The sequence below is a fragment of the Vespa mandarinia genome, chromosome 20 (genome assembly GCF_050613455.1).
Source record: "Vespa mandarinia isolate Hongniang chromosome 20, ASM5061345v1, whole genome shotgun sequence".
Classification (NCBI taxonomy): Eukaryota; Metazoa; Arthropoda; class Insecta; order Hymenoptera; family Vespidae; genus Vespa; species Vespa mandarinia.
Window position 1 is genome coordinate 570494 of NC_140829.1, and position 26101 is coordinate 596594.

At 32.2% G+C, this 26101-nt stretch overlaps 1 protein-coding gene and 1 long non-coding RNA gene across 6 annotated transcripts; one reads left to right on the forward strand and one right to left on the reverse strand.

Moving 5' to 3' along the window:
* Positions 1-26: 26 nt before the first annotated feature.
* On the reverse strand, positions 27-24630 carry LOC146872330 (uncharacterized). Of its 3 annotated transcripts, none has more exons than XR_014983412.1 (5): positions 24140-24609; positions 23220-23334; positions 8051-22445; positions 504-885; positions 42-405 (listed from the first exon to the last, which is right to left on the reverse strand). It is a non-coding gene; the product is annotated as an uncharacterized LOC146872330 (long non-coding RNA). The 3 variants fall into 3 exon arrangements; XR_014983413.1 differs by having other exon boundaries at positions 43-405; positions 8762-22445; positions 24140-24604; XR_014983411.1 differs by having other exon boundaries at positions 27-405; positions 504-22445; positions 24140-24630.
* LOC118448324 (protein lethal(2)essential for life) lies at positions 13179-23715 on the forward strand. Of its 3 annotated transcripts, none has more exons than XM_035881444.2 (4): positions 13179-13321; positions 16193-16461; positions 21888-22109; positions 23480-23715. In XM_035881444.2, the coding sequence occupies exons 2-4, from the start codon at positions 16195-16197 to the stop codon at positions 23606-23608; spliced, it is 618 nt and encodes a 205-aa protein (XP_035737337.1). In that variant the 5' UTR covers positions 13179-13321; positions 16193-16194; the 3' UTR covers positions 23609-23715. The 3 variants fall into 3 exon arrangements, with proteins under 3 accessions (XP_035737337.1, XP_035737338.1, XP_035737336.1); XM_035881445.2 differs by having other exon boundaries at positions 23483-23715; XM_035881443.2 differs by lacking the exon at positions 23480-23715 and having other exon boundaries at positions 21888-22430.
* Positions 24631-26101: the final 1471 nt, after the last annotated feature.

Genomic DNA, 26101 nt, shown 5'->3' on the forward strand with positions numbered 1-26101 from the left:
CTGCTTGTAATTAATTCATAATAGTATAATTAATATGTAATACAATTTATTACATTTGGGGAATAATCTTTAGATTTCATTTATTTGTAATTATTCTATAGTATTACGTTGTGTAAACTCTACAAATATTTTTCGAATTTTTTTTTTCGTTAAGTAATACATTAATAAATCGATCAATTACAATGTAAAAATATTTTAATATAATTTTAGAAATCTTTTTTTGTTGTATCTTTCTTATTACAGTCCAATCACATTATTTCTTATATCTATTTTTCAGGTAATTCGTTATAGAATTTTTTTTCAAAGTAAGAAGTCTTCTTCATTTCTCGTCATTTCTTCATACTTCAATCGTCAAATTTTGTAACATTTAGAATTTTCTTTTTCTTCTCTTCTGATCGAATATCCCTAAAAAAAGAACAAAAAAATCATTATGTACACATTTATCAAGTATTCAAAATATATTATTGACATGTAAGATATACATTATTATGTAAAATACCAACCTGTATTAATGAGGAAATATTTTGAGGAAATATTCCGCAATTCATTTATACTTTTATTATTTCATGCCTATTGGATGGGAATTGATTACATCTTGTTGAATTTATCATTATTTATATCATTGACATTCCATAATAAATTATCGTAAATCAATTTATACAATTTGAGCATCATAGTGTTCCAATTTTTCTATTTAATTCTTTATATAATTAATTATTTCATATATTATATATTATATATATATATATATATACACATGATTGTGCAGGTTAGAAGATAAAATTTTTCTCATTATTGTTCCTTAATTGTATCATATATGTACAATATATGTAACATCGTTCTTTTTTTTCTCATCCATTCGTCACTCACTTCGTCCGATGATATCTGAAAACTCAAATCTTCCAAAAGTAGAATCCGAGAAATATGCAATAGTTAATAATTTAATTATTATGTTTATACTATTATACTGATTTAATAACAATTAATTCGAGTAAGTATATCACATGAAATTTTTGAAAGGCCAAAAACATGACAAGTACGTAATATGATGAAGAAATATTTTAAAGTACAATTTAAAAATAGATAAAAGGAGATAATAGAAACATGAAAATAGATTTGATATACATATGAATATGTAAAATATTTAAAAAGGGAGAAAGAGAGTTGTTCACGAAATAAGAAAATAATAGAATAAATTAGAACATCGCAGCTCTTCAGTATATTTCTGATAAACGAGCCTAAGATTTTCAATGATTTTTTTTGTTTCCAGCCTAATAAAATATGAAGAAAAATGGCCAAAAAATGTCAATTTATATTACATAAAGATGTTTAGAAGAATGTGTATATATGTTCACTTATGTGTATATATGTATGAATATATATATATATATATACTCTTGTAACGAACCTTATTCATTTAATCCTAAAACAGAATTGTTTCGTTCTTTTGCTCTCGTAGAATTTAATTATGCATAATTCTATTTGATATTTCTCCTCGTAAATCTTTGCATATTATTTATTGTCAAACAATCGAATATAGTTTCGTAAGGGAAACAAAAATCAAAGAAGTATCGACCTTCCCTTTCCGAATATGTGAATGTAGTTAGTATAATAAGCCTCGAGACGATAAGAAAGAAAAATTATTCGTTGATTTGTTCAATTTGTAACGAATCATCAGTGAATTTCAATTAGGATATCCCTAAATTTCTCACCTAAAGATACAAATAGTTGTTTTACTTAAAAAAAAAGAATGGACGATGACATAGCTAGTCTTAATTACGATTGCAATTATAACCTTTACCTGGCCAAGCGCCTGGTCATCGACATGAAGAGATTTCGCGGTATTCCTTTTAATTAATAATTATTACTCACGTATATTAATTAAAGTGGAAAATCTACGTGTACACTTATTATACGCTTAGTTTGGAATTTTTCGTATTAATTACTATTTTTCTAAACATCCGCCATATAGCCTCATTCCATATAGTTATATAAATATAGCTTTGTCTGTCAAAAACTCGCTTTTCAAAATTTATTCTAAATATGATCTTTTGTTCCTATAATTCTTTAAATTTTTATTAAAAGAATCTTATTACTTCAGTAACATTAATACATTCATAAACGTATTATGACATCTCTGTGAAATTTAAAGCATGTTATATCTAATATCATTGTATTCATTATGTAGTATTTAATGTTATCTTTTATATGTTTGTGATGTACATATATGCGTCAACAATTCATTGCGATCATTTTTTTTCTTTTATATTATACATAAATAATTAATTATATTTACGTTTGTCTGCAGATCCCTTTAAAACATTTTTATATTCTACGCTGCGATATTGATCCATTATAGATCATCGATTTATTGAAAATTTACCTACTTATTTCGCTTTAGATCGGCAAAACGCAGTAAAATGGTTACGTTTCTTGATGAATACCAACCACGATATTGCAGCAATGCGACTTAGAAATGATTTTATGCATTATTTAGTATTGAATCTTCAAGAAAGTCAATTGAGGCCACCTTTCGACAAACCACCGCCTATTATCGAATGTCTTACGGATATAGCCAGATTCATAGTCAGTGTATTTTATTAATTGATTTCCTTTCTTTTTTCTCTATAATCATTTTATATATATATATATATAATAAATGTGCATAGTGTATTTTTGATGTTGAATATATTTGTAGCATAAAAAATTGATAGAAAAGAAGATTAACTTGGAATTTTTTCAATCGGAAGAGATCAGATATTCTTTATTTCCTCGTTACATTATTAATTTAATATTTTGCAATGTTTGACAGATATCTCGTGTATAAAACAAATGTATCTTCTAGAGTGATAAAACTTGTCCAATTTGTGCAAAGGGTATGACTCTTGTAATAAAATTGTAAACGCTTTTTGTCATTTAATCAAATTTCATTTATTGCAACTAGTTCGAATGTTCATTAACACTTGTTAGTACTTATTCGATAGAGGATCCGATTTTTATTTAGATTTTCTAATCTTTTTTTTATTTTGACTTTTTAATAGATTTGCATTTTGATGTCAGATAAGTTTCGTTAATTCAATAGGGAACATTTAAATTTCTTATAAATTATATTTTCAATCTGATCAGAAAATCACGTAAACAATTTTTATAGTGTTTGTCGAAATATTTTAGCCTGGCAAAATCGACGTTACTGACGATGCATTGGACTCATTAATCAATTTAGAGGATCTGGCTGAAGAGAAATCAATGATAATGTCATTATCGCCAGACGATGGTGCTTTTTTGACTTCTCAACCTGTACCTCATCACGGTTCCTTTTGTTATTTGGCTATTACTACGAAGAAAAGGGAAAGTTAAGAATAGGAATCGTCGTTATATCAATTTCTTCGATATATTCTTTCATTTTATTCCCCCATAACTCATGTATCTTCTTATAAAGTATATTTTTTTTATATGAGGTATATGTTTTATCTTTGAATATTTCAAAAATAGCATAGTTGTTTTAGATTCAGTTTTTTGTTTTATTTGTTTTTCTCTTTGCTCTTTGTAATTTCCTTTAAAATTGTAATATTTCTTTCTGTTATTTCTATAACTCGCTTATACGATTTTCTATTTCTTTTTATACGTTTAAAAAATATTTCATCGAATGTTAGTAGTCTTATAAAATGTAACTTTACGCTCCCTTTAAGCGAATATAAATTGGAAAATATATAACAATTCGGCCAATTACAAAAAGCGTATTGGTTTATCTAGACACTATATGATTAGCTTATCATTAGTTTGCTCAACTTTTTTTTCTCACACAGTATCACATTATTAACATAACAATAATGGCTATGCTAATATAATAGAATAGATTAGATTTAGCATATGGTCTATTAGGCTTCTTACCTATATACACGTTATCTCAATTTGCAAACACTATGAAACAATAAGAAATAAAATTATCAGATTGTAATATACCGGCGGAATGAAAACAAAAGATCAAATATTTTATGGATATATAGTGCCTTCGATCTTTATTCATAGGCATGCAAACAATTCTGTGACTTTGGAAAATATGTGAATTATATATACACACACGAAATATAAATAGTAAAGCGATTAAAAACTTGCTTTGCAATTGATTTATGCCTTTTATTTTTTTCCAGATTTATAAATATTTAAATATTTAAAACAAAATGAGTCCAAATGGAGATAATCAAGTTGAAAAAGAAACCTCTATAAAATTCGTTGTATTTGTTTCTTTGATGAAAGACGTGATATTTAACAAGCACCGTCCTCGAAAAATTGATACAGTAATAAAGTATTGTATCAGTGTATAACTTCATACTCATGCTTTCGAAACAGTGATCATATTTAAATAACAAATTACTTGACAAATTTTTATGTACGTAAATATTCCAAAGTAATATTTGTAAATTTGATCATTACAATGACGGACGATTATACTTTGTATTACTACTATGAAAAATTGATTGAAAAATCTTTATGAATCCCTTCTATTTCTTTATGTTATCTTATATCAGTTATCTGGACAGAATATATATAGTATTGTTCATGACGTGTCTTTTTCTTATCGCTCTCACGTGTAGACGAATCTCTAAATAACTTGGGCATATATCAATATAAAATTATCATTTGCCATTGAGATATGATCAATTTCTTTCGTAATCAATATGTACAACACATTATCGATTTTATCGATTTTCACGTAAACAAGCGACACATCTATCGTCGTTGCATGCAAAAAACGAAAGTCGTGCAGCATCAATATAGGAATGGAGTATATTTGTTCACTTAATCCAAAAAAAAAAGAAGAAAAAAAAAAAATATAAACGACGCGACATTTTTAGTCGCGTTAATTAGAAATAACATTTATAAGATTACGTGCAGCTTGATAAATATTATATATCTAAAATAAATACTCATTAAGAGAACTATAAATTGGCAGATGCATGTTATCAGCATGTTAATATTAGAAAATATTTCAACGATCAATACTAATTCTAAATCCTTTTTTATCGAATAGATACGAATATAAATATAATAAAGAAAGTGGTTGTAATTGTTACTTGACTTGACAGAAAATTATTTTGAAATGTATGTATGTACATGTATGCAGATATATAGTATAATGTAAAACACGTCAGAAATTAAATTATATACGCGGAAATATATGATATGTATATATATATATATATATAATATAGACTACGAAATATCGGAGAGTAATAATTTACACAATGGTATCGAAATACAAAAAAGATACATGCAGATCGAAGAAAAACTGCAGCATGTTATCTCGAAAGATAAATCCTTTCTTTTATATTGAGAAAAACTTTATACGATTTGAAAAGATATTTCTACACGAATATAATACAATATAATATTGATCATCCGTGAAACAGTTCTACGATGCTTCCAATTGAGATTAAATATTTTTCTAGCAAGTAAAGAGGATGGAAGAAACATCTTTTAACGCGCGCGACAAAATCCTAAATAAAATAGCAAAATTCATTTCAATCGAATATCCCCAAAAAAAGGAATTGATAAGTGAACTACTTTCAATCTAAAGAAATCGATAAATAAAAATACTTCATCGAAGTAAGCCGTGTAAAAAAAAAGAAAAAAAATAAAATAAGAAAAAATAATTAGAAGAGAAACGGTATTCTCCCGGGCGTTAAACCAACGACGTCTCAATGTTACGTACAAATTGGTGCTACGTCGGCACGAACCTGAACGATGAATATATCAATTTGTACATTGTACTCTTTCCCTCTCTTTCTCTCTTTTATTTTCTTCTAATCTATATCTGTATTAAAATCGCAGCCTAACGCTAAACTGCTTTACTTTGTCTTTTTTTTTTCCGATCGACGTGCTCCTGTACTTTGCACGACACAAAAGCCGAAGGTTTTTACGCACACGGTTATCGTCCGTTTATTATTTCACACGACAAACTTCTTTGAGGAAGTATACTTTTTATATATAATTTTCGAATGAAATATTATATCGACCAATTAGAAGATCAATTGAATTCAATTCATGAATATCAACGAATCGACACGCGTTATACGATAATTTCTTCTAGTTTAGTAAATCTGGAGTTACGCGGGAGACGGACGGGGTAAGAATGTTTAATTGACGACTCTTTTCTCTAATCGATAAATAGACTTGTAAGAAGAGTGGATAGCGAAGAAAAACAGGAAAGATAGAAATATGAGAAATTGTTTAAACGAAGAGTAAAAGAAAGATTTAGACAGAGTAGATAATATATATATATAAGATATACAGAATGGATATAAGTGAAAGGAAAGCAATGATAGATAGCAAGTCAAATAGATAGAATAGATAATGTATAAGATATATAGGATATTTAAAAAGGACTTAAATGAAAGGAAAGCATTGATAGATAGCAATTAGAATAGATAGAGCTAAAAATAGGAAAGATATTATAGAATTTAGGAATATTGCAATAGATACAAGATAAATAGGAAAGCATAATATAGGATTAATTAATTAACAGATACGATAGAGATATGAGAATCTAGAGAAAGAAGTGACGGAAATTGAGAAAAAAGTATCTAAAAGCAAGTAGTAATAAAGACGAAATAGACAAAAAGCTAGACAAAGAGAAAGCAAAGTATCGATTGTAGAAAAGAGCAAGTATAGAAGAAAGTAGAGATTCGTCAAAGAATATCCTTTTTTTTTTCTTTTTTTCTTTTTTTTTTTTTTTTTTTTTATATATAATAATAATAATAAGTATACAAAATGTGAATGTTGACTATTGAAATTGATGGATATATTAAAGGGAAGAATAGAATTGGAATGTTTTTTCATTCTCTCGCGTGATAGACTTTTTCGTAGATAGATAAAGGAGTCTAACAAAAAGAAGAGAAGCAAGAGCAAATAGTTTTTGTATAAAAGTTAGAGTGAACGAAAGGATAGCAAAATAGTAAAAAGCTGAAGGAAAAGAAATGAAAGGAAAGAAAAAATATGAGACGAACTGTACGGCAGACAGACTTATTCGTTCTCACGGAACATTAGAGATAGCGCAAGGACAGCAAACCTGCAATTAAATTCCCCTCTCTCTCTCTCTCTCTCTCTCTCTCTCTCTCTCTCTCTTTCTCTTTTCCTCTTTCTGACTCTAACTCTTTCCTATCATCATATATTGTCCCCTACGTACATACATACATATAAAGCTACGTAGATAGAGTTACGTATAAGTGAAAAGGAAGTTAAAGCGCGGAACGATTGGCTGGCTTGGCAATTCTAAAAATACAAAAGCAAAGCTCGCCTTCTGTTGAGGATGCGAGGCGAGCACGGGGTATACCAAAGGGGCGACTTTGTTGAAAGTGCAACGACGATTTTACGAAGTTTCAAGAGGCGTGGTAAAAGGGATAAATCGCTCGTGATCCGCATTCATAACAAATGCGCCGTTGAAATATGAAAAGGAAAGACGTCTCGGACGTCGGCTATCTCGCGCTTTTTAAATATTAAGTTAAAGGAGGTATTACTCTCACCCTCCTTCTCCTACCATGTCTTCTCTAGACGATCGTTAAACAGGCGCGCGCATCTTGTCTTTACATAGTTCGTCCGTACTGTGTCTATAGACGCTCCGAGAGGGTAAAGTCTATAGACTACGACGGAAGCTCGAAAGATTGGATTCTCGACTGTGTCATATATCGTGTCAAAAGCGTAAAACAGGAAGAGAAAATTAAGACTGACCGCGATCGCACGGATCAAACATTTCCATTTTTACTTCTACTTGAAAACGGAGAGAAAACGAATCGACAACGACGAGGACAATCGAATCACTAATTTTATATCCAGCAATTTATTTCACACGATTACTCATCGATAAAAAAAAAAAGAAGGTAAATATTCGTAAAAGATTTGTTTTATCCGTGCTTAAGATTCCTATTAATTCGCTCACTTTTTCTTGTCTTTGTGCGACATAACAGGCATGTGTACTTTTTTCCAAATTTTGTATGATTTTTTGCTACCTTTCCTTTGCCCATAATTATCGACGATCCGTCATTGTACATACCTTAAATTGCAAGTAAATTTTAGTGTACTGTTTCATGGAAGATAATCGTCATTAGATTTAATGCTTTTTCTGGATGTCGTGCTTTTTAAATCTGTCTAGAATCCTATCTACTCAAGTACTTATGTATCTGTTTTCAAGCTTCTCAAACGATCAATGATTCAAACGTTTTTTATCTGAAAGCTTTTTCCTCAACTATCGCTTAATGTTTTATTTTGACATTTTCTCTTCCCTTTTCTAACAATACGTATTATTACTTCACATGAGATTATTTCTTTTTTTTTTTGTCGTAACTATTACTCGTCTGCGTATTTTATTTTCTCTTCTTCACAGAAAGAATTTACAACTTTGAATGTCTTTTTCAACTTTAAAGTGTATACTCTTAAATATTTCTTTATCACATTAGAATGGTATTTTTAAAACGTTTATTTGCCTTGATAATCTTTGAATTCTCTCTTGATATCTTATTTTCCAGTTTACCATGTATTATAATTTTTACCCATAACTTGTTTTAGAAAAATTACAAATCTTCTTATTTATTCATATAAAATCAATCGCATTAAATATTTTCATCGATTTAAGAAATAGTGCATTTTCTCAGCTTCATTCATGCTTATTAGTTTATTCCGATGCAATTTAAATTATTTTTCTAAACTTTATAATAATCATTTGTATGTGAATTTCAAACTTTTGTTTATAGTCTCATGTTATTACCTTTTCCAGTGTTTTTTACTTGAAGAAATACCTCACAATTTTACAAAGATATTTTAATAATTTATTAAAGAAAAAGACTGTATTCTTCGAAAATGGCTTCTCACTTGACGATCTTGATCATTGTTTTGACAAAATTATCGTCATAGAATTGTCTCGAATTTGTTTATCGAATATATAGAGTTTTTCTTATAACTCGTAAAGTGTAATAAATTATTCGCATAAACGGCTCATTTATCATCATCGCACACTTTTCTAAACGATGTATAAGTACTTGTAGAAATATAGAATATGATGCTAACATTTCTACAAATATATATGTACCATCTTTAGAATTCGCAGTATGCTCAGCAGAGCCTGTTTATCAATCGACTAATTACACTGCAAAAAATTTTGTTTTTAAGATAGTAAAAATGTTACTAAAATTACACGGATATTTTTCTATACATTTAATTTTATCTCTCATAAAACATCGTTATATCTTGTCACGATAAACTACTATAATATTTATAAATAGAATTTGATTCATCATATTAGAATATATAAAAGCAATGAGAAGCATTAATAACACACGTTGCATAATACATAAGAAAAGAATTTAAAAATTTGTATCATAGAAACGCTATAGCCGTAGTTTCATTAAAATTTTAATATTATAAAAGTGATGGAAAAATTTTCATTGTTGCGACAAAACAATAATCATTAACTAATTCTTTATATCTTTTATAGGAAGATGTGTGCTTGAAACCTCTAAGTTACTATTAAAAATTCAACAAACCAATCCGAACGCATATAAGGACAGACATGGTAGAGGTAAAATAACAAGAGACGATAAGAAATAAGAAATGTAACTTTTTAAAGCTTATTATATTTTCTACGCGTTATATACTGTGACTCTATCAAAGAACTTTGTAAATGGAAATAAAAATTTTCAATCATACTTTCAGCTGTTCTCTATATTTGCGCATTCCAACATTATTTTTTTAAATAGATATATATCCCACCTCAAATTAGTTTTAGATTCACTTTACGTTCATTGTACGTTCATAGGAAGTATATTAAAAAAAAAAAAAAAAAAATTGCTTATATACATACGTATATTTTTGTTTTGTTTAAATAATTTCAAAATAAAACTTTTCATACCTTTATTTCACCCATTAAAAATTTCATCTTCCTCTGGATTCCCCTCAATGATTTTGATCATAGGACGTGTACAAGCTTCAATGATACATTTATTACATATGTATTATTTGGGAGCGTAAAGTTCAAATGTCTATTTGTTTTATAGGAAGGACGATTGGTTGAATAATAAATAAATAAAAAAATAAGAATACTCGGTTATTTATATCTGATTTCACTTTATTGTTTTTCTCAGCCAGTAAAAGAGTTTTGGATTCTAGTTTTGAACGTAGCACACATTGATATATTTTTATATAAACATAGCCGGAAACTCGTCTATTTTAGTAAAAATTTCATGTAAAATCTTTCAGGAGCGTACAATAGATTTGTATTAAAGAGATGAGAATCAGTATTATGTATAACACACACTGTAGTAGTAGATACACATCTACACGTTTCTATAGACCTACGAGATAATTGGTATCGCTATAAATATTCTGGTTATACACATCGTACAAACGGTTAGTACCAATCCCACAGTTATAACAAAATGATGATAAGAATTCACGATTATCGTATTCTAAACACAAGCAGCAAAATGATGTATACTACCGTCAAGCCATCAAGATATATAAGAAATCATTGACGATTAAATCGCAAACTTTATAGCTGATAATAATTATTGTTTCATGTGTGCCTTATTTGGTTTGTGTACATTTATAGATAGATAGATATATACATATAAGTATTTATACATAAGTATATATAAATTTACTTATATATATATGTATGTATGTATGTATTAATGTATAAGCACGTCACGCAGTTGTCGTATAACGAGCAACATGTATTTAAAAAGATAGATAGATATATACATACAAGTATTTATACATAAGTATATATATATATATATATATATATATATATATACACACGTATGTATTAATGTATATGCATGTTACGGAATTGTACAACGAACAACACACTACCGGGTTTTTGTTCTTTTTCTTTTTTATGAAAAAACAAAATCGTTTTATCCAGTAATCCAACGAGACATTTAAGAGTTTATCTCTAGACGAAAATACACCGAGCTTTTTCTGCTAAAGTCTAATGCGATATTCGTGAGTTATTCGTACAAGTATAGTATCATATGTTTGGAATTAATATTACCAGTCGATTATGCATATGTTAAACTAATCACTTAATCCAGCCTATCGTTACAACTATTACCTTGTTGAACGATATTATAATATTCTATTTCGAATGCTCTCTGTGTGCGTGCGTATGTGTGTTTTGTATGTGAGTATGTGTGTATGTGTGTGTGTATTATTCGAAGAAATGCAAAAGCAAAGATATCATCATTACTTGAGATCTTATCATGCAATCAACCAGTGCTTCCCGCTTTTTTATTTAGCATAAAACGGGCGAATGTTTTGATGGGTAAACTTTCAATAGTTTTTTTTGTTTTTTTCGAACGGTAGATAAGATTTTAGATGTTCGTTCCTAAAAGGATACACATTTGATCGCTTCTTTTTTTTTTTATCGGCGAAAAAATATTGAGAATTTTCTCGATTAACGAGAAACTATCTCCCCCAATTGTCTCGGGACTGTTGTGCAGTTTTTAAGCAATATCGAAAGTCGCACTTGCCGCTAATGGATATAGATTTTCGCAGCACAAGGAGCATCTTAATAGATAGTAGATATTTTAGTATACGACGATAATTGCTTTTATATTTCGTAACTAACGAATAAAGAAAATGTTAAACACTGTTTTCATAAACTAACAAATACACTCATCAAACTCATTATTTTCTTTTTTTTTTCATTTTTTTTCATTTTTTTATTATTTTTTTTTTTTTTGGACGACGACTCCTCGTCCATTTTCTTTGTTTTTCTCTCTCGACATAACATTAAAAGAAAAAGATCTATTGGAGAGTAAGTAATGTTAGTATTTTACGATCATCAAGCTGTCACACGTATTCGCACCTAACTAAGGAAATGCTCTTCCGTCCTCTTTTTCTTTTTTATTTCAGAGAAGAATTATATGCGCTACATATACCTATATTATCTTATCCAGTTTGCTATTTTCTTATCAATTTACCGACTATTATGATCTTAAATCGGTAGCCCGTTAATATGTCGCAAGGTGTTACCCATTGACCTAAATATAAGAAAATAGTCTTAGCGACTTGTTCGTATATCGATATGATTATTAACGTATGAAAAATTAGACATCGAAACTCTTAACTCTCGATTAGAGAGAATAACCTAAATAACATGTAGAGCGTACTCTTACATGCATAGAAGAGTAATACTCGGGAGCATTGCCAAGTGAAGGTAATCTATGCGATAAAGTGAATTAGCTGGACGATATTCTAAAGGATGAAACGAAGAGAAAAGGATTGATAACGACAGAGATAATTAGCTTGTCGATTTTATATATATATATATATATATATATATATATATATATAAATATATACGTAAGGTTTTATATGCGTGTATATATATATATGTTCTGCGATACTATTCCTCCATAACGAGTAACTTTTAGACTTTCTCAGTATTAAAAGCACGCGTCTTATTCTTTTCTCTCTTCTTATTTCCGTTTGTTTATTTTTATATCAAAGGATGATAAAAAAAGTGAGACTCTTTCTCTTCTCTCTAGCACTTTTTCTCCTCTTTTAAAGGAAAATTGATATTACGTAGCTTTACCACCATGTGCTCGTCACTGTGTATTTTCCATTTTGTTTCCTCCCCGATCTCTATTCCGATATGTTTGTATCATTAACTTAAGAATAGAGGAAAAAGCGATGACACAATGAAACATAGTTTCTTATTTTCTTCCAAATTGGAGAATACTGTCATCGTGTCGTCCCTCGTAAGATTCTTACTAACGTGGTGGAAGGCGGGGGAGGGGAGGGGATAGAGAAACGAGATCGATCGATACGACGACAGGTCGCGCGTATCGATTAAATATCCGTAGATCGCATGCTATCTCAAAGGATTATCGATGCAATGCGTTGTTGCTGACGTTCGCGAGAGAAGCCATTCGCGTTTCTAAAAAGGAACCCCAAAATGAAAAACGACGTTGTCTGTCGATGGAATCAGAGTTGCGGGGGTGGTAGGTAGCTGACGCGGTACGTATTTCTTCGCGACGATTAGTAGGAATGTATTTTTAGAAGGGTAAGTCAGTCGGTATACGCGTCACGTGACATTTTAGGGAAACGTCAGGCGCCCGCCCCTTCTCTCCATTTCGAAAGATCGAGACGCGGACTATTTAAGCTCCCAGCGCGCTTTTGCCGATGCGAATTAGAAAGTGAAATCACAATTTACTGGGACCCATTGGGATCGTTCGACCGTCCATATCGTTTCTCTCTATTCATCTTTCCAAGTGTTTAGAATTCACCGTTCTGTCCAGAAAAGAAAGAACAGAAAAGCACGGTAGTACGACTTTTTTCTTGCATGTTGTTCTTTTTTCCATGTTCCCCTTTTACATTTTTCCTTCTTCGCTCACTTTCTCCAATTTTTTTTTTTTTTTGTATTTTTTATTGTTTGTTATCGTTCTTTTTTATTTTTTATTGTTTGTTATCGTTTTTTTTGGTTTTTTTGTATTTTTTTTTGCATTTTAATTATTTTTTCGTGTATTTATTTATTTTTTTTTCCCCTCTTTACTCTCTTTACATTTCGATAATAAGTTAGCTTGAATCGCTTATACTTGCAACGTAGCTGTAATTATTATTTCGAAAGGATGTCTATCCCTATTCACTTATTTTATCGAATTCTCCTTAACTCTTTTTCTCTGTTCATGGTTTATTATCTGCTCGATAAAGTATTCTTCAGATTGATTTTCTCTTTCTAACTGTAGTCCATAATCTCGTTTGATCAACATCAAATTATTAATGTTAACTTTTACATGTTATTATAACACTCTGTATTCGTAATTACGAAAAAATCGTTTGTCACATATTAGATAGCTTTCGGACGATAAAGACGACTGGTTATATCATCACGGTGTCTCACAATAAGTCTAAAGCTAGTATGTAAAGATACTCGGAGATTATGTTGTTAAAGTTAAGAAACCGAAAGTTCACATTTTTCGTTTCTATGATGATTCTAAAACCGTCAGAGAAAAGTAACTTTCGTCGAACAAACCGCCTACTGTTTCCGATGATCACACGTTCGAGGAATGTTAGTAATATATATCATTGACGGATAACGCATCATCTTTAACAAAATCCTCTTCCGGATCTTGATATTGATCTTTCATTATGAGAAAATGGATTTCGTCAGGTTTGGTTCATCTCTTCTCTCAAAGGATATAGAAGCGACAATGATGATAAAACATTCAAACTTGTAAATACTCTTTTTCTCTTCTTTTTTATTTCTTTAATAGTCTTATTCAAGTATAATGTAACGTCGCAAATCTTTATCGTTGTCGAGCTATAATATGCGTTTAATCTTACTTCCTTTTTCAAATGTACCATTAAAACCATTTTACCGGAAAAACACGTTAAGATTTTACACATTCTTTTATCCGACAATGACTTATCTCGAAAAGCTAATCCTTACGTTCGCAATCTCCCTTAAGTGTACTAAAAACTATTCTAGAAACAACATTTAAATTCTATAGCAGAATACGCGACCGATAATTCGATGTTGACACTTCCTCGTCGGTTTTCTTTTCGACTTTTAAACATTCGTATATCTTGGCAACACGACTAATGTTGAATCATATTATTGATTCATCTTACGGAATGATAATTAGTCGGTTTAATCATTTCGTTGGTCGATCGATTGTCCGCCGATCAAAAGTTTTCTTCCTGATGAATTATCGATCTACGCGCTTTTATCATGCGTGTGTGATCGGGTGAATAAAACTTATATCTATATATGTATGTGTATATATATATATATATATATATATATATATATATATATACACACACACATATATAGATATAGATTTATCGTCGTATTATATTTATTTCGAGCTCAAACTCAACGATATTTATCGTTGATTGGTTCTTATAATACGTAACATAACGAGTGTAAACCCTGAAAACATATCTACTTGAATATAGAAAGCATCGATCGATATGTGAGCGGACTTATACGATGATTAAAAACACGACGGAACTTTTAAAAAATACTCTACATTGTTTCTAATAAAAGAATAATTAATATAAAGAAGATAATTATCCTATCGTGGATTAAAAGAATTAATAATGATAATCGACATTTAAGGAATAAAACTAAGAAATGCTTTAGAAACGGGGACGATGATACCCACAATTCTAAATAAGCGATAGACATTAAACATTGCGTCAGGATGCATTGCGTATGATCAGATAACAAGATTAGTAGAAAGAGCCTTAATTGAATAAAATTACCATCCTAATTGTGCGCGCGAGTAGTAACTTTTAACGTTCTAAATGTAAGTACGTTAAACTTTATTATATCGAAAGAGAATTTGCGAAAAGATAAACAGAATTTTTATTCTATTATTCGTAAATATGATAATCCCTAATCGTAACGCTTATATAATAATAATAGTAAGCGAAATAACATCTAATTGATTTTGCATTGGAATTTTCAAATTTGTAAAAATTATTTGAGATTTGTCGTTCGCATTTAAATGCGAATATATTAGTGATATCAAAGGAAGGAAAAGAAGTTGACGAAAAAAATATGTCTCCCTTATAATGCATGCACCTTGCGAGAATAAATCTTTCTTTCTCTTGCTTTCACTCGAAACGCTTGGGTGTCGATGATGCAACAGTGCTCGCCATTTTTTCTGAATGCGTTCGCTTATACACTGAACTTTTACCAATAGTATCAGTGTTTTAATAATAAATAAATAGATTAAAAATAAATAAAGAAAAACGAGAATAGATAATAAATGCGATTAGATGTTTTTATTCGACCTAAGAGAAATCTGGAACCTTACGAGGTACCGGCGTTTTTATCCTAACGATAAAGTCTAAAGATTATTTTCGAAGAAATACGATCGTTAGTCATTAGCGTTTACGTAAACCCAACACACATCTGCTTATTTTGCGCTAGCTTTAATATTTTTTTTTCTTTTTTTTTTTTGTATTTTTTACTCATTTTATTTTTTTTTTTTTCGTATTTTTTTTGTATTTTTTATTTTTATTTATTTTTTTTTTTTTTTTTTTTATTTTCTCCCTTTCTTTTTTTTAAGTTTTTCTTCACGTTTTTTTTTTATTGTTATTTTATCGGTTGGCTACCAAAGATGGAGAAAGATTTCCAAAGCAATTGGAATTGTATTTCTTGAATCGTCTGTGTTTATAGAAATGTCCATTGTACCGCTCGTCTTCCGCGACTGGTGGGAGGATATGGATCGTCCTGTGTCACGAATCTGGGATCAATACTTCGGTAGGGGACTAAATCGAGACGATTTGATTTCTGAATTTTCCAACCTTGGCATCAACCGACCATTTCCAACTCCGTTTCGTTCACTTTTGGGGAACAACAGCACGTACTACCGACCATGGAGAACGGTGACACGACAAAACTCTGGTGGTTCGAGTACAATCAAAATGGAGAAAGATAACTTTCAGGTAGGCAAAGAACTCGAACGTTTATACCTTGACACATCCGTTACTTAAATGTTCATTTTTTGTTTTGTTTTGTTTTTTTTTTTTCCTTTTTTTTTCTTTTTTGTTATCTCGTTATACACATAAGACGACGCATTCGAGAGTCTCGATACTTCAATTATTTTGATTACTTTGATTTTTCGTACTCTATGCGATTCTCAAAGTCTCATCGTTGGAGCTTGGATATTTCTTTTTGTTCCCTTCTTTATTCTAAGACTCGATATATTCCACAATTCTTTGGATTCTTTATTTTCGTCAAATTATCGATAAAGTGTATATTCTTGACTTTGTTTGAAAGTTACAAATCGCGAATCGTTGTCGGGGTCAAAGTGCAATTATGTGCGATTTAGTGCGATCTGGTGCAACAATTTCGTGCAATTTATTTATTATTCGTCGATGATACTTTTTTTTACCGACTGACAGATAGAAACCTGTTTTACATCGTAAAACGGCATAAATGGAAACATCGCTGCAACTTTGGCGTTCCATTACTACTTTGGTCCAATTAAATCAATGCAAGTGAACGTTACCCGTCCGTGTTGTATCACATTCGTATAACCTAACACGTTACTGCGCGGAGATATATTATGTTCAGGAACTTAGCACAATAACAACACGAAAAATGATCTCCTCGAGCGATAAAAGCTTAGCATTGCAAAAAGATGACGCGACGGTATGAGATATTGTCGAAGTTCTCAGGTTATACGAAACAATATTCATTTTTTTTTTTTATTTTTTCACGTTCACCTCCTGTTCCCATCTTTATTTTCGCGATAATGAAATCTAGAAACTTATTGAAAATTATACAACAATGGGGGCGGCGAAGGTACTGCAACGCAGAATCGATCCTCTTTCTTTGCAGAATCCTGTATACATCTGATGTCCGATGTATACAGGATTCTGCAAAGAAAGAGGATCGTCAGAAAAAAAATGACGATTGCTAGTAGAACTCTAATCTACTTTCTTCTCACTTTCACAATACTAATAACAAAGGAAATATAAATACGGTTTCTCTCTCTCTTCTTTCTCTTTCAATGCTACACTCGAGTAATTGTAATTAATTGACGATCAGTCATACATTGACAAAAAAAAGTCAAGATAAAAAAAAAACAAAGGAAAAAAAATAAAAAAACACTATCCTAAAAATTATTCTCCGCGCCTCGAAAAATCTCTTAATATTATTTATTATCTCATTATTATTATTATTATCTCCGTTTCTCTTCTTTCGATATTGGAAGTGGCTTCTTACGCGATTTTAGATAATTTTTTTTCAATATCTTTTAAATAATTAATCGCAAAATACGAGCGTGAGTTTTCGTGCGATTTTAAATCGAAATAATGTCCGCGTTGAATATGTCGGAACGTCGTAGAAACTCGCGTTTCTCTTGAATCGTTTCCAAAGAACAGACGAAAGGATACTTTAGTAAATCACCGTTATAATTTTAGACATTGAATTTCTGCGCAGTAATACCAGTAACGAGGAAACGCGGTCGACGACTATCCCACGACTTTCAGAATAATTGAAAGTCGTGGGATAGCCGGGACAGCTTATTTTTTATCTAAAGGTACACGCTCTCTTTAGAGTATTAATTCTTTCTATAAAAAAAAAAATTTACAAGAAAGTTGATGCTTTGATGATGTTCCTTATGGACACTCGCGACCCTTACTCTCCTCTCTCTCTCTCTCTTATATATATATATATATATATATATATAATTCAGTTTTTCTCGACTAGAAAATATGACATTCAATGTATGCCTCAAAAAAAGATGGACTCAAAGTTCGAACTTAAAGAAAAGCTATCGCGAAAGAAGCGAACTTCCAAAAGGTTAAAATAAAAAAGGCACTCCTCCGTTCATATTCTTCGATGCCTTTTCAAGGTCGTAGTTTGTCTCGTTGATTTACATGATGTCGATGTCATTGACATTAACTGGATAAAACGTTTCAATACTTTCCCCACGTCGCTGTTCTTTTCTTTTTTTTTTTCTTTTTTCTTTCCTTACATGATTTTTCGTTGTATATCTCTTTTGGATGTTTATACTTTGAGACAAGAGAAGCAGAAAAAGCGACACTAGTGTGTCGCGTGTATTAGAATGCCTCAAGCTTCAAAAGTTGGTAAAAAGAGTTTCCTTGCGATTAAACGACTCGTTAATTCGGACGAATTTCGGTCCGTATGTTGCAGTTTAAGAAGTTGCAAGTATCCTTTCCTTTCTCTCTGTAGAATGTTATCGAGTCTGATTAATATTCTTCCACTTTCGATATGATCAATATCGTGAACTCTAAAGAAGCAGAGAATGCTATTCGAAGCACTACACAACAGTCGCGATATGTAGTAGTAACAACTTTCAAAATATCAAATGGCTTGGGAGATACATCATCCTACAATAGCATAGTATTACTATCATATATCAAAAGTTAGCCTTTCGAATGGTTTTTGATTTCTATTACGGTACGTCGGCTTACTTTCGTCGAATAACACAAAGCATACGCCCCCTAAATCTATCGGTGTCGTTTACAAAAAAACAAATCGCTGTTTTTATAAACCTGGACTGAGATTTACAGATTAAAGTGATTATCGTTCTTTTGTTATCAAGTATAAAAAAAGCGTCAAAACTACAGAATGTGTCGTGTATCTTCGTTTTCCGACAAAGAAAGAACAACGGTGTGTGTATATATATATATTATTCATATAAATCGTATTTAAATATACATATAATATGTAGATATCTAGGAATCAGATTATTTAGATTGGAATCGCCTAAAAAAAATGGGAGTCGCATTCGTGAAGGAAAAGAAATTAGGAAACGAAGGAAGGAAGGATGGGAAACTTGGGATACATAAGGGATAAGGGGAAGGTGAATTTTAAAAGGGAAGGAGAAAAAAAAGAAAAGAGAAGGATAATGAGAGACAAAAGGAAAACCTTCACCGAGTGATCAAGAATAATATCGTAACCAAAACTCGAAAGAAAAGTAAGACAACGCGAGAGTCTCTCGAGTGTCTCGTTTTTATGGAATATAGATAGAACGGCTATAGCCGATGTCGAACGTAAGGTAAAAAGGGGTGAAAAAATAAGTGCGAAAGATGGCTAACGAAACGAGCGAAAAATACGGAACACCAGAAGGCCCGGAAACTGTTCTCTATTACCGCTACAACCGGCATTGCCACTTCTTTCTCTTCTACCGGTACTACCACCGCTACTGCTGCTATCGTTCGCGTTTCTTTCACGATCCTTCCTCATCGTCATCGTTGTTTTTTCTTTGTTTTTTCTGTTCTTCTTTTTTTCTTTTTTTTTTTCTTTTTTTTATTCGCTTTAAAATCTCTCCGTTGCTTCTATCTCTCCCCGCGTAAGACGCGTGCGGATTCAAATGTTTAGCAGCGTTTTACAACTTGATCAGCAATATCGAGTTATATCTTTGTTTCTTTCTTTTCTTTTCTTAATAAAAATCGAGCACGGGTTTTTCTCTTCGTTTCTGAGCTATCGAATTATTATCGAGAGAGCGGCCCCCTCCCGCAGAAGGGGGGCTGGCCCTATTTCAGATGAAAAGAGACAGGTATCTAAAGTGTTCCTGAGACGAAACGATATATATGCGTGTATGCGTGTACGTATATATGTATTTATCAAGAGAAGACAATGACAAAAAGTCGTGTACGATTTTCCTTAAAGGAAAAGAAGTGTAAAATGTACCATTCGAGCGGTTCCGACTTACGATTCCTTTGTTTTATTTTTTGTTTTTTTTTTTTTTTCATGCGCCTATACGTCGCGTAATCACAGATATTAAAAGATTTACGATGATCTCTCACTCTCTCTCTCTCTCTCTCTCTATCTCTCTCTCTCTCTCTCTCAACGTTATTTCTACTCAGCTTTCCTATTCTCTTTACTTTCCCGCATTCGACGTATTCATTAGCACGTTTTTAGTTGAATCTCAGAGGAAGGACAATTTTTTTTCTTCCTTTTTACGTTCGAAAAATGCGACGAAGCTATACGGTAAAGGAGAATGAAAGAAAACGTTGATCTAATATAAATCGCGTATCAGTCTTGTTGGAGAATAAACCGAACCAGAAATATGAAATACGGAGGAAGCGTCCCCTAATGAGGGGGCCGCCCTTTTTCGTTAATGTAAATCGACGACCTAGTCGCGGTTTCTCCTGTATAAACTCTTTCTTAGAAAAATAAAGGCTTTTACTTCTCAACGACGGAATCGTACAAACCGATCTCACACTATTTTTCTGCTCCCGTATGAAAGAGTCTTCACGGAAAGTACGATCGCGAGACAATGGATGATTCCGTCCACGCTCTTCGAGCGGGACGATGAAAAACGAACTACCTTGGATCTTGTTCTTCTTCTGTTTTCTTTTGTTTTTTATTTTTTTATTTTTTTTTTCTTTTCTTTTTTTTTTTTTTTTTTTTGATTTTATGGATTTATTTTTTGTTCAAAGGTGAAAGTGTAAAATATTTGTGTCCCCTGAAAATGTGACTTCGTCATCTATACGATGCGATCGCACTCACGCGTTCTTCTCTTTCGAATCACCTACTTGTATGTGTGCTCTTACGTGCTTTTGTTAATAGGCGAAAAGAACAATTCCACAACAAGTAGGTGTACCTGGCAACTACATCTTCCCGGTTATCTTTTGTACGATTTTATGCAAAATAATCCAGGACTCGAAGTTACATGAAAATTTCAATATAAAAAATCCCGTTTGAGCTCGACGATCCTACATGATTGTGATTTCCAATCGACGCTGCTCCTTACTTTCTAGAATGAAAAATTTTTCAAAAGTAAGCTCCAACAAGCTCGCGAATAGGAACTTTATAGCTTTCTTTTCTCAATTTCGGATACCATCGGTTAAGAAAAAAAAGACAGATTTTAAAGCGTCTTCTCAAAGGAAATATTAAACTCGAAAAAAACCTATTTGAAATCGTCCAGTGATAGACCACCACGTTTATGATACTTCTCTCTAATCTCTTCTAAACCTCTCCGGTTATAAAAAAAACAAAGTTTCGGATATCACCTCTTCCCCTCTCTCTCTCTCTCTCTCTCTCTCTCTCTCTCTCTCTCTCTCTGACAAAATTATGTAGAACAATTTTTAAGTGGATGTTATTTACGATGTTAAGAAATTTGTAAAAACGGCCGCTTGAACGGCGGTCACGATGTGTAAAGAAAGATTTTGCCTACTCGCTTTTCTATTCCCTTATTCCAAGTAATGATTTCAAATCGTCGAAAAGTGAAACGAAAATCGTTGAAAGAGGAGGTTGTCCCACTCGCGATTGTGTGAACCCAACGCTGTTTTATAGATCATACATATTTTACTCTTTCTCTCTCTCTCTCTCGTCATCGGAAAGAACTAATCTCATTCTCGTTATTTCGGCCTTCGTTTCATTTAATTTTCAGGTAATACTGGACGTTCAGCAATTCTCACCGGACGAGATCACAGTGAAGACGGTCGAGAAGAACGTTGTGGTCGAAGCCAAACACGAGGAGAGACAAGACGAACATGGATTTATCAGTAGACACTTTGTGCGGAGATACGTTCTGCCCACGGATTACGATGCGATCAACGTTACCTCGACGCTTTCCTCCGACGGTGTTTTAACAATTACGGCACCGAGAAAGGTAATTTTCTTTCTCTTTATCTGCTGCCACTTTCCCTCCCGCTCCTCCTCACTCCTATCGTCAGGCGAATCCGAAATTATAGTAAGCCTCGGATTCGCCCACCTTTGCTTTCTCCGCTACTGTCGATTCACGAAAACCGCGAATGGACAGCGGGACACCTTTCGTCCCTCCCTCTTTCTTTCTTTCTTTGTTTCTTTTTTTTTTCTTTCTTTCTTTCTTTTCTTTCCAACCTTTAATTCCAACCTTCCAATGCCGTGGGCTTCTCTTTTCTCCCTGCTAGGCTATTGCGTGCTCTTACAGATGGTTGCCCACACGATCTAATTTTACGACACTGAGCTAAACGATAAAAAGAATATACAACTTATTAACGTTCAAGTACTTGACAAGACAAAAGTACACTTTTTTCGTTTTGTTAGCTTTTTTATTTTCTTTTTTTTTCTTCTTTTTTTTTTTTTTTTTTTTTTCTTTTTTTTTCTTTCAGTTTTCGAGATCGAGAGAAGCGCTCGTTGCATCTTAGCGCTTCGTTTTAATTTAAATTCTTATGAGATCGATACGATACGAATGTTAAGAATTTATAAGAAAAAATTGGGTCCGTTTAACGTAATAAAAAAACAAAGAGCAAACGATCTTCGAGTGCCTCCTCGACTCTACGAATAAACTTCGTCATTAGTTAATTAATAATTCGTTAGTTTATACGATTATTTAGCCGATAAATAAACATAGGTTTCTCTTGGTTAATTCAAATATTTAAAGTGACGCTACGTAACTCAAACGTTAAAGAGCTCAAATGTTTTGCGTTTGTATCTTCTTCCTTTTTATACTTTTTATCAATTTGTTTTCATTGTATTTATCAAGTTTTATTCGTAATTTTGAAATTATCCTATTATTATTCGGCTTAGCTCCGAAACGCTAATGTATTTGAACGAATCGACGGATTCAAATTTCCTTTTTTTTAACACACGTAGATTCGTTTAGAAATACGATAATTCTTTTCTATTTCCAAAATTTGCGCACCTCCGAATTAGTTAGTAGCGACACCGATTCGTATATATTTATGTTATACTAAAGAAAATATGTACTTCGTATATTCTCGGTACATCGACCGCTTACCTATATTCAGAGGTATTCTTCTCGAACTTGTTCGAAACGTGAAGAAATTTCAAAGCCTAATCGGACCAGATTTCGTTGCGTACGGATTGTTCAAGCACCGACCCCGTAGGGTTCACTAGAAAAGAAACAATCGTGATAACTCATACAAATAGGAATCAGAGTGAAATAAAAATATGTCTGTGTTTGTTGTACTTTCGTTCTTCTTTTTCTATATATATATATATTTTTTTTTTTTTTTTTTTTCTTTTTTTTTTTTTCAGAAGCCCGAACCCCCTGGAACCGAAAGGATTATAAACATCGTTAAGACCGGCGTACCCGCAGAAAAATCGCTAGAAACGAAGATCGAGACTAAAGTAGAAAATGAAATCAATAAAGAAACAAAGGAATGATTTAATAAATTCTCTATGATCTTTCTATAGATAATATTTTTATATATGTATATACCTATATAAATATTCAAAAGTATACGATATAATAAAAAATATTTAAATTCGTACTCGTTTTTACGTTCATTTTTTAACATTAAATCATTTCCATAGACATTTCGAGTTACGTGATATGATATGGATGTGAAAACAAAGCACTACCAACTTTGTGAGGAAAAATAAAAGAAAATATTATTACACGATTTACATACAATCAATGATCCTCGCTCGCAATATGTAGAGATACTATACAGAGATGAGTCCGCTTTGCGATACATACACATTTATATCCTTAAATATAAAGCGCACTCATCCATTCTATAGGATCGTTGACCTTTGTCATCAATATCACACGCTTCGTATATCGTATTGTTTATTATAAATAAAAGCATCGTAATCGTAAAGATACATTGAATAACATTACTAACAATACTAACGTAAGTAAATCTAAATAAAAAAAAAAAGGGAAAAGAAAAATGATATATAAAAACTTACGGTATACTGTCGCGCTCCGCAGCGATGCCCGGCTCGTCTACATTTTCACGACTGGTATTGTCCCGTAGCCTTGGACGACCACGAAAAAAAAAACAAAAGCGAAGGGTTCAGAAGCCGGTGAAGGTTCCGACTCGTCCCTCAATGGAGGGGGAATCTTTGGATGCTAACTGCGTCCGAACTGAACGGAGGTCTCTTTACGAATGCACCGAGCCGAGGCAGCCGGCTGCGTTTATATAGTCGGCACGTCCCGGGCATCGAACGTTCGAGAATCGTCGGCCGCTGCATGGCGCTGCGACGACGCTGTCTTATTCCCGACGCGCAATTTCCTTTAATTCCATTTTTTGTGGCCTTTAACTATTCGTAAAGTTGAATATTTTCTTACTGTTATCTCGATCATTAGGAGATACACCGATTGACACCAAGTTCAATGCTAATTTTTCAATGGTTTATCGAAAATCGAGGAAATATAGAGTATTGATCGGTCGAAAGCGGACAGGATTTCTGGCACGTCCGCCACTCCAGACCCCACCATAACGTATCTCACACTTAACCGAGTATAATACATATATGCACTGATACAAGATTAAACCGGCTTACACGCATATACACATATACGAATGACCGTGTAGCAAGTAGAGTGAGAAAGAATAAATGAGAAAGAGTGAGAGAAAGAGAAATATCAAACACGACGACGACGATCGACTCGGTCGTGAGATAATATTGCGTCTTGCTTGCTGTAACGTTCTTCCTCTCTCTCTCTTGCTCGCTCGCTCGTTCTCCTCTTTCGATTTCACGTGACCATGGCCAGAAGCCTCTGCGTAGTTTCCTTCGAGCCTAAAAAAGGGCGAAACCGAGTACTACGCAGTTCCCTTCTCGAAGGACGTTTCTCGAATGATCCTTGCTTCTCTAACTGCGTTGTTTCTTTTCCCTCTACGAAAAGAACAGTGCGATATAATTTTATGTCTTTCGAAGGAAAACTCGAGAAGGAAATAATTTAAAGATGAGAAATAACGTGACAAATTTCAATTCGTTTGCAAAGGCAAAGAGAAAATTTTATATTTTTTACGTAGTAAAAAAAAGAAGACTCTCTCGAATATAAAAAAAATCATAGTTTCGCAAGGGGGATAAAATATATCGAAAATATGAACGTGAATAGTCGTATAAATTTTTAAAGGAAAGAAATTTTTTAAAAATATAAAAACGGAAAACCACATGATAAGTTATATGGTAGATAAAAGAAGGAATTCTATTTGGAATAAAAACAAAAGGACGTGAAACGCGCATGTAAACACGCACGAAACCGTAAAGAATGACCTGCTAATAAATACGATGAGAGAAGAAAGAGGGGATTCTCGTTCCCTGTGGAAGGAACATTAACCGTAACACAACGTATTGGAACTGCGTAGCTTCCCGAAATGACCTTCGATGAACGTGTAGAAACTACGCCATGACCTTTTTATTACGCGTTTTCGAAGGGAACTCGTAATGCTACGTTATTTTTAGGCGTTTCGTGATATGCTAGCAAGGACATCGATGTTGATTACAACGTAGTTTTCTTTCCTTCTTTCGCCTCTCTTATCGTTGTTTTTTTTTTTTTCTTTTTTTCCTTTCTTTTATAACGAACGAGGATAAATTAATATCGGCTATAGTTTTGAAAATATATAACGATATAGATATTTCGATATCTATAATTAGATGCAATTTCCCCTTCGTGGGAATAAATGTAACGAGGAGCATTCACTCGTCTACCTCGTCTACGTTCGAAAATTTTTTTCTATACGCATTATTCTCATATTCTTATTCTTATGCATAATGAGACAGGGGTCCGGATCGCTTTAGAGCATTACGAAATGTTGTGCATCTGCGTTCTGCAGGAAAAGATCCGTTGAGATTTCATTCTCACGAGCGGAACTACCGTCTGCTCGATGAATCTGTTATAACATAATGGATCGTTAGTTTACC

What these genes read in the sequence shown, in the direction of transcription:
- LOC118448324 (XM_035881443.2), top strand. Translation starts at nt 16,195, where the DNA reads ATGTCCATTGTACCGCTCGTCTTCCGCGACTGGTGGGAGGATATGGAT. An exon ending in TGGAGAAAGATAACTTTCAG is followed by an intron (nt 16,462 to 21,887) that starts GTAGGCAAAGAA and finishes TTTAATTTTCAG; the next exon opens with GTAATACTGGACGTTCAGCA.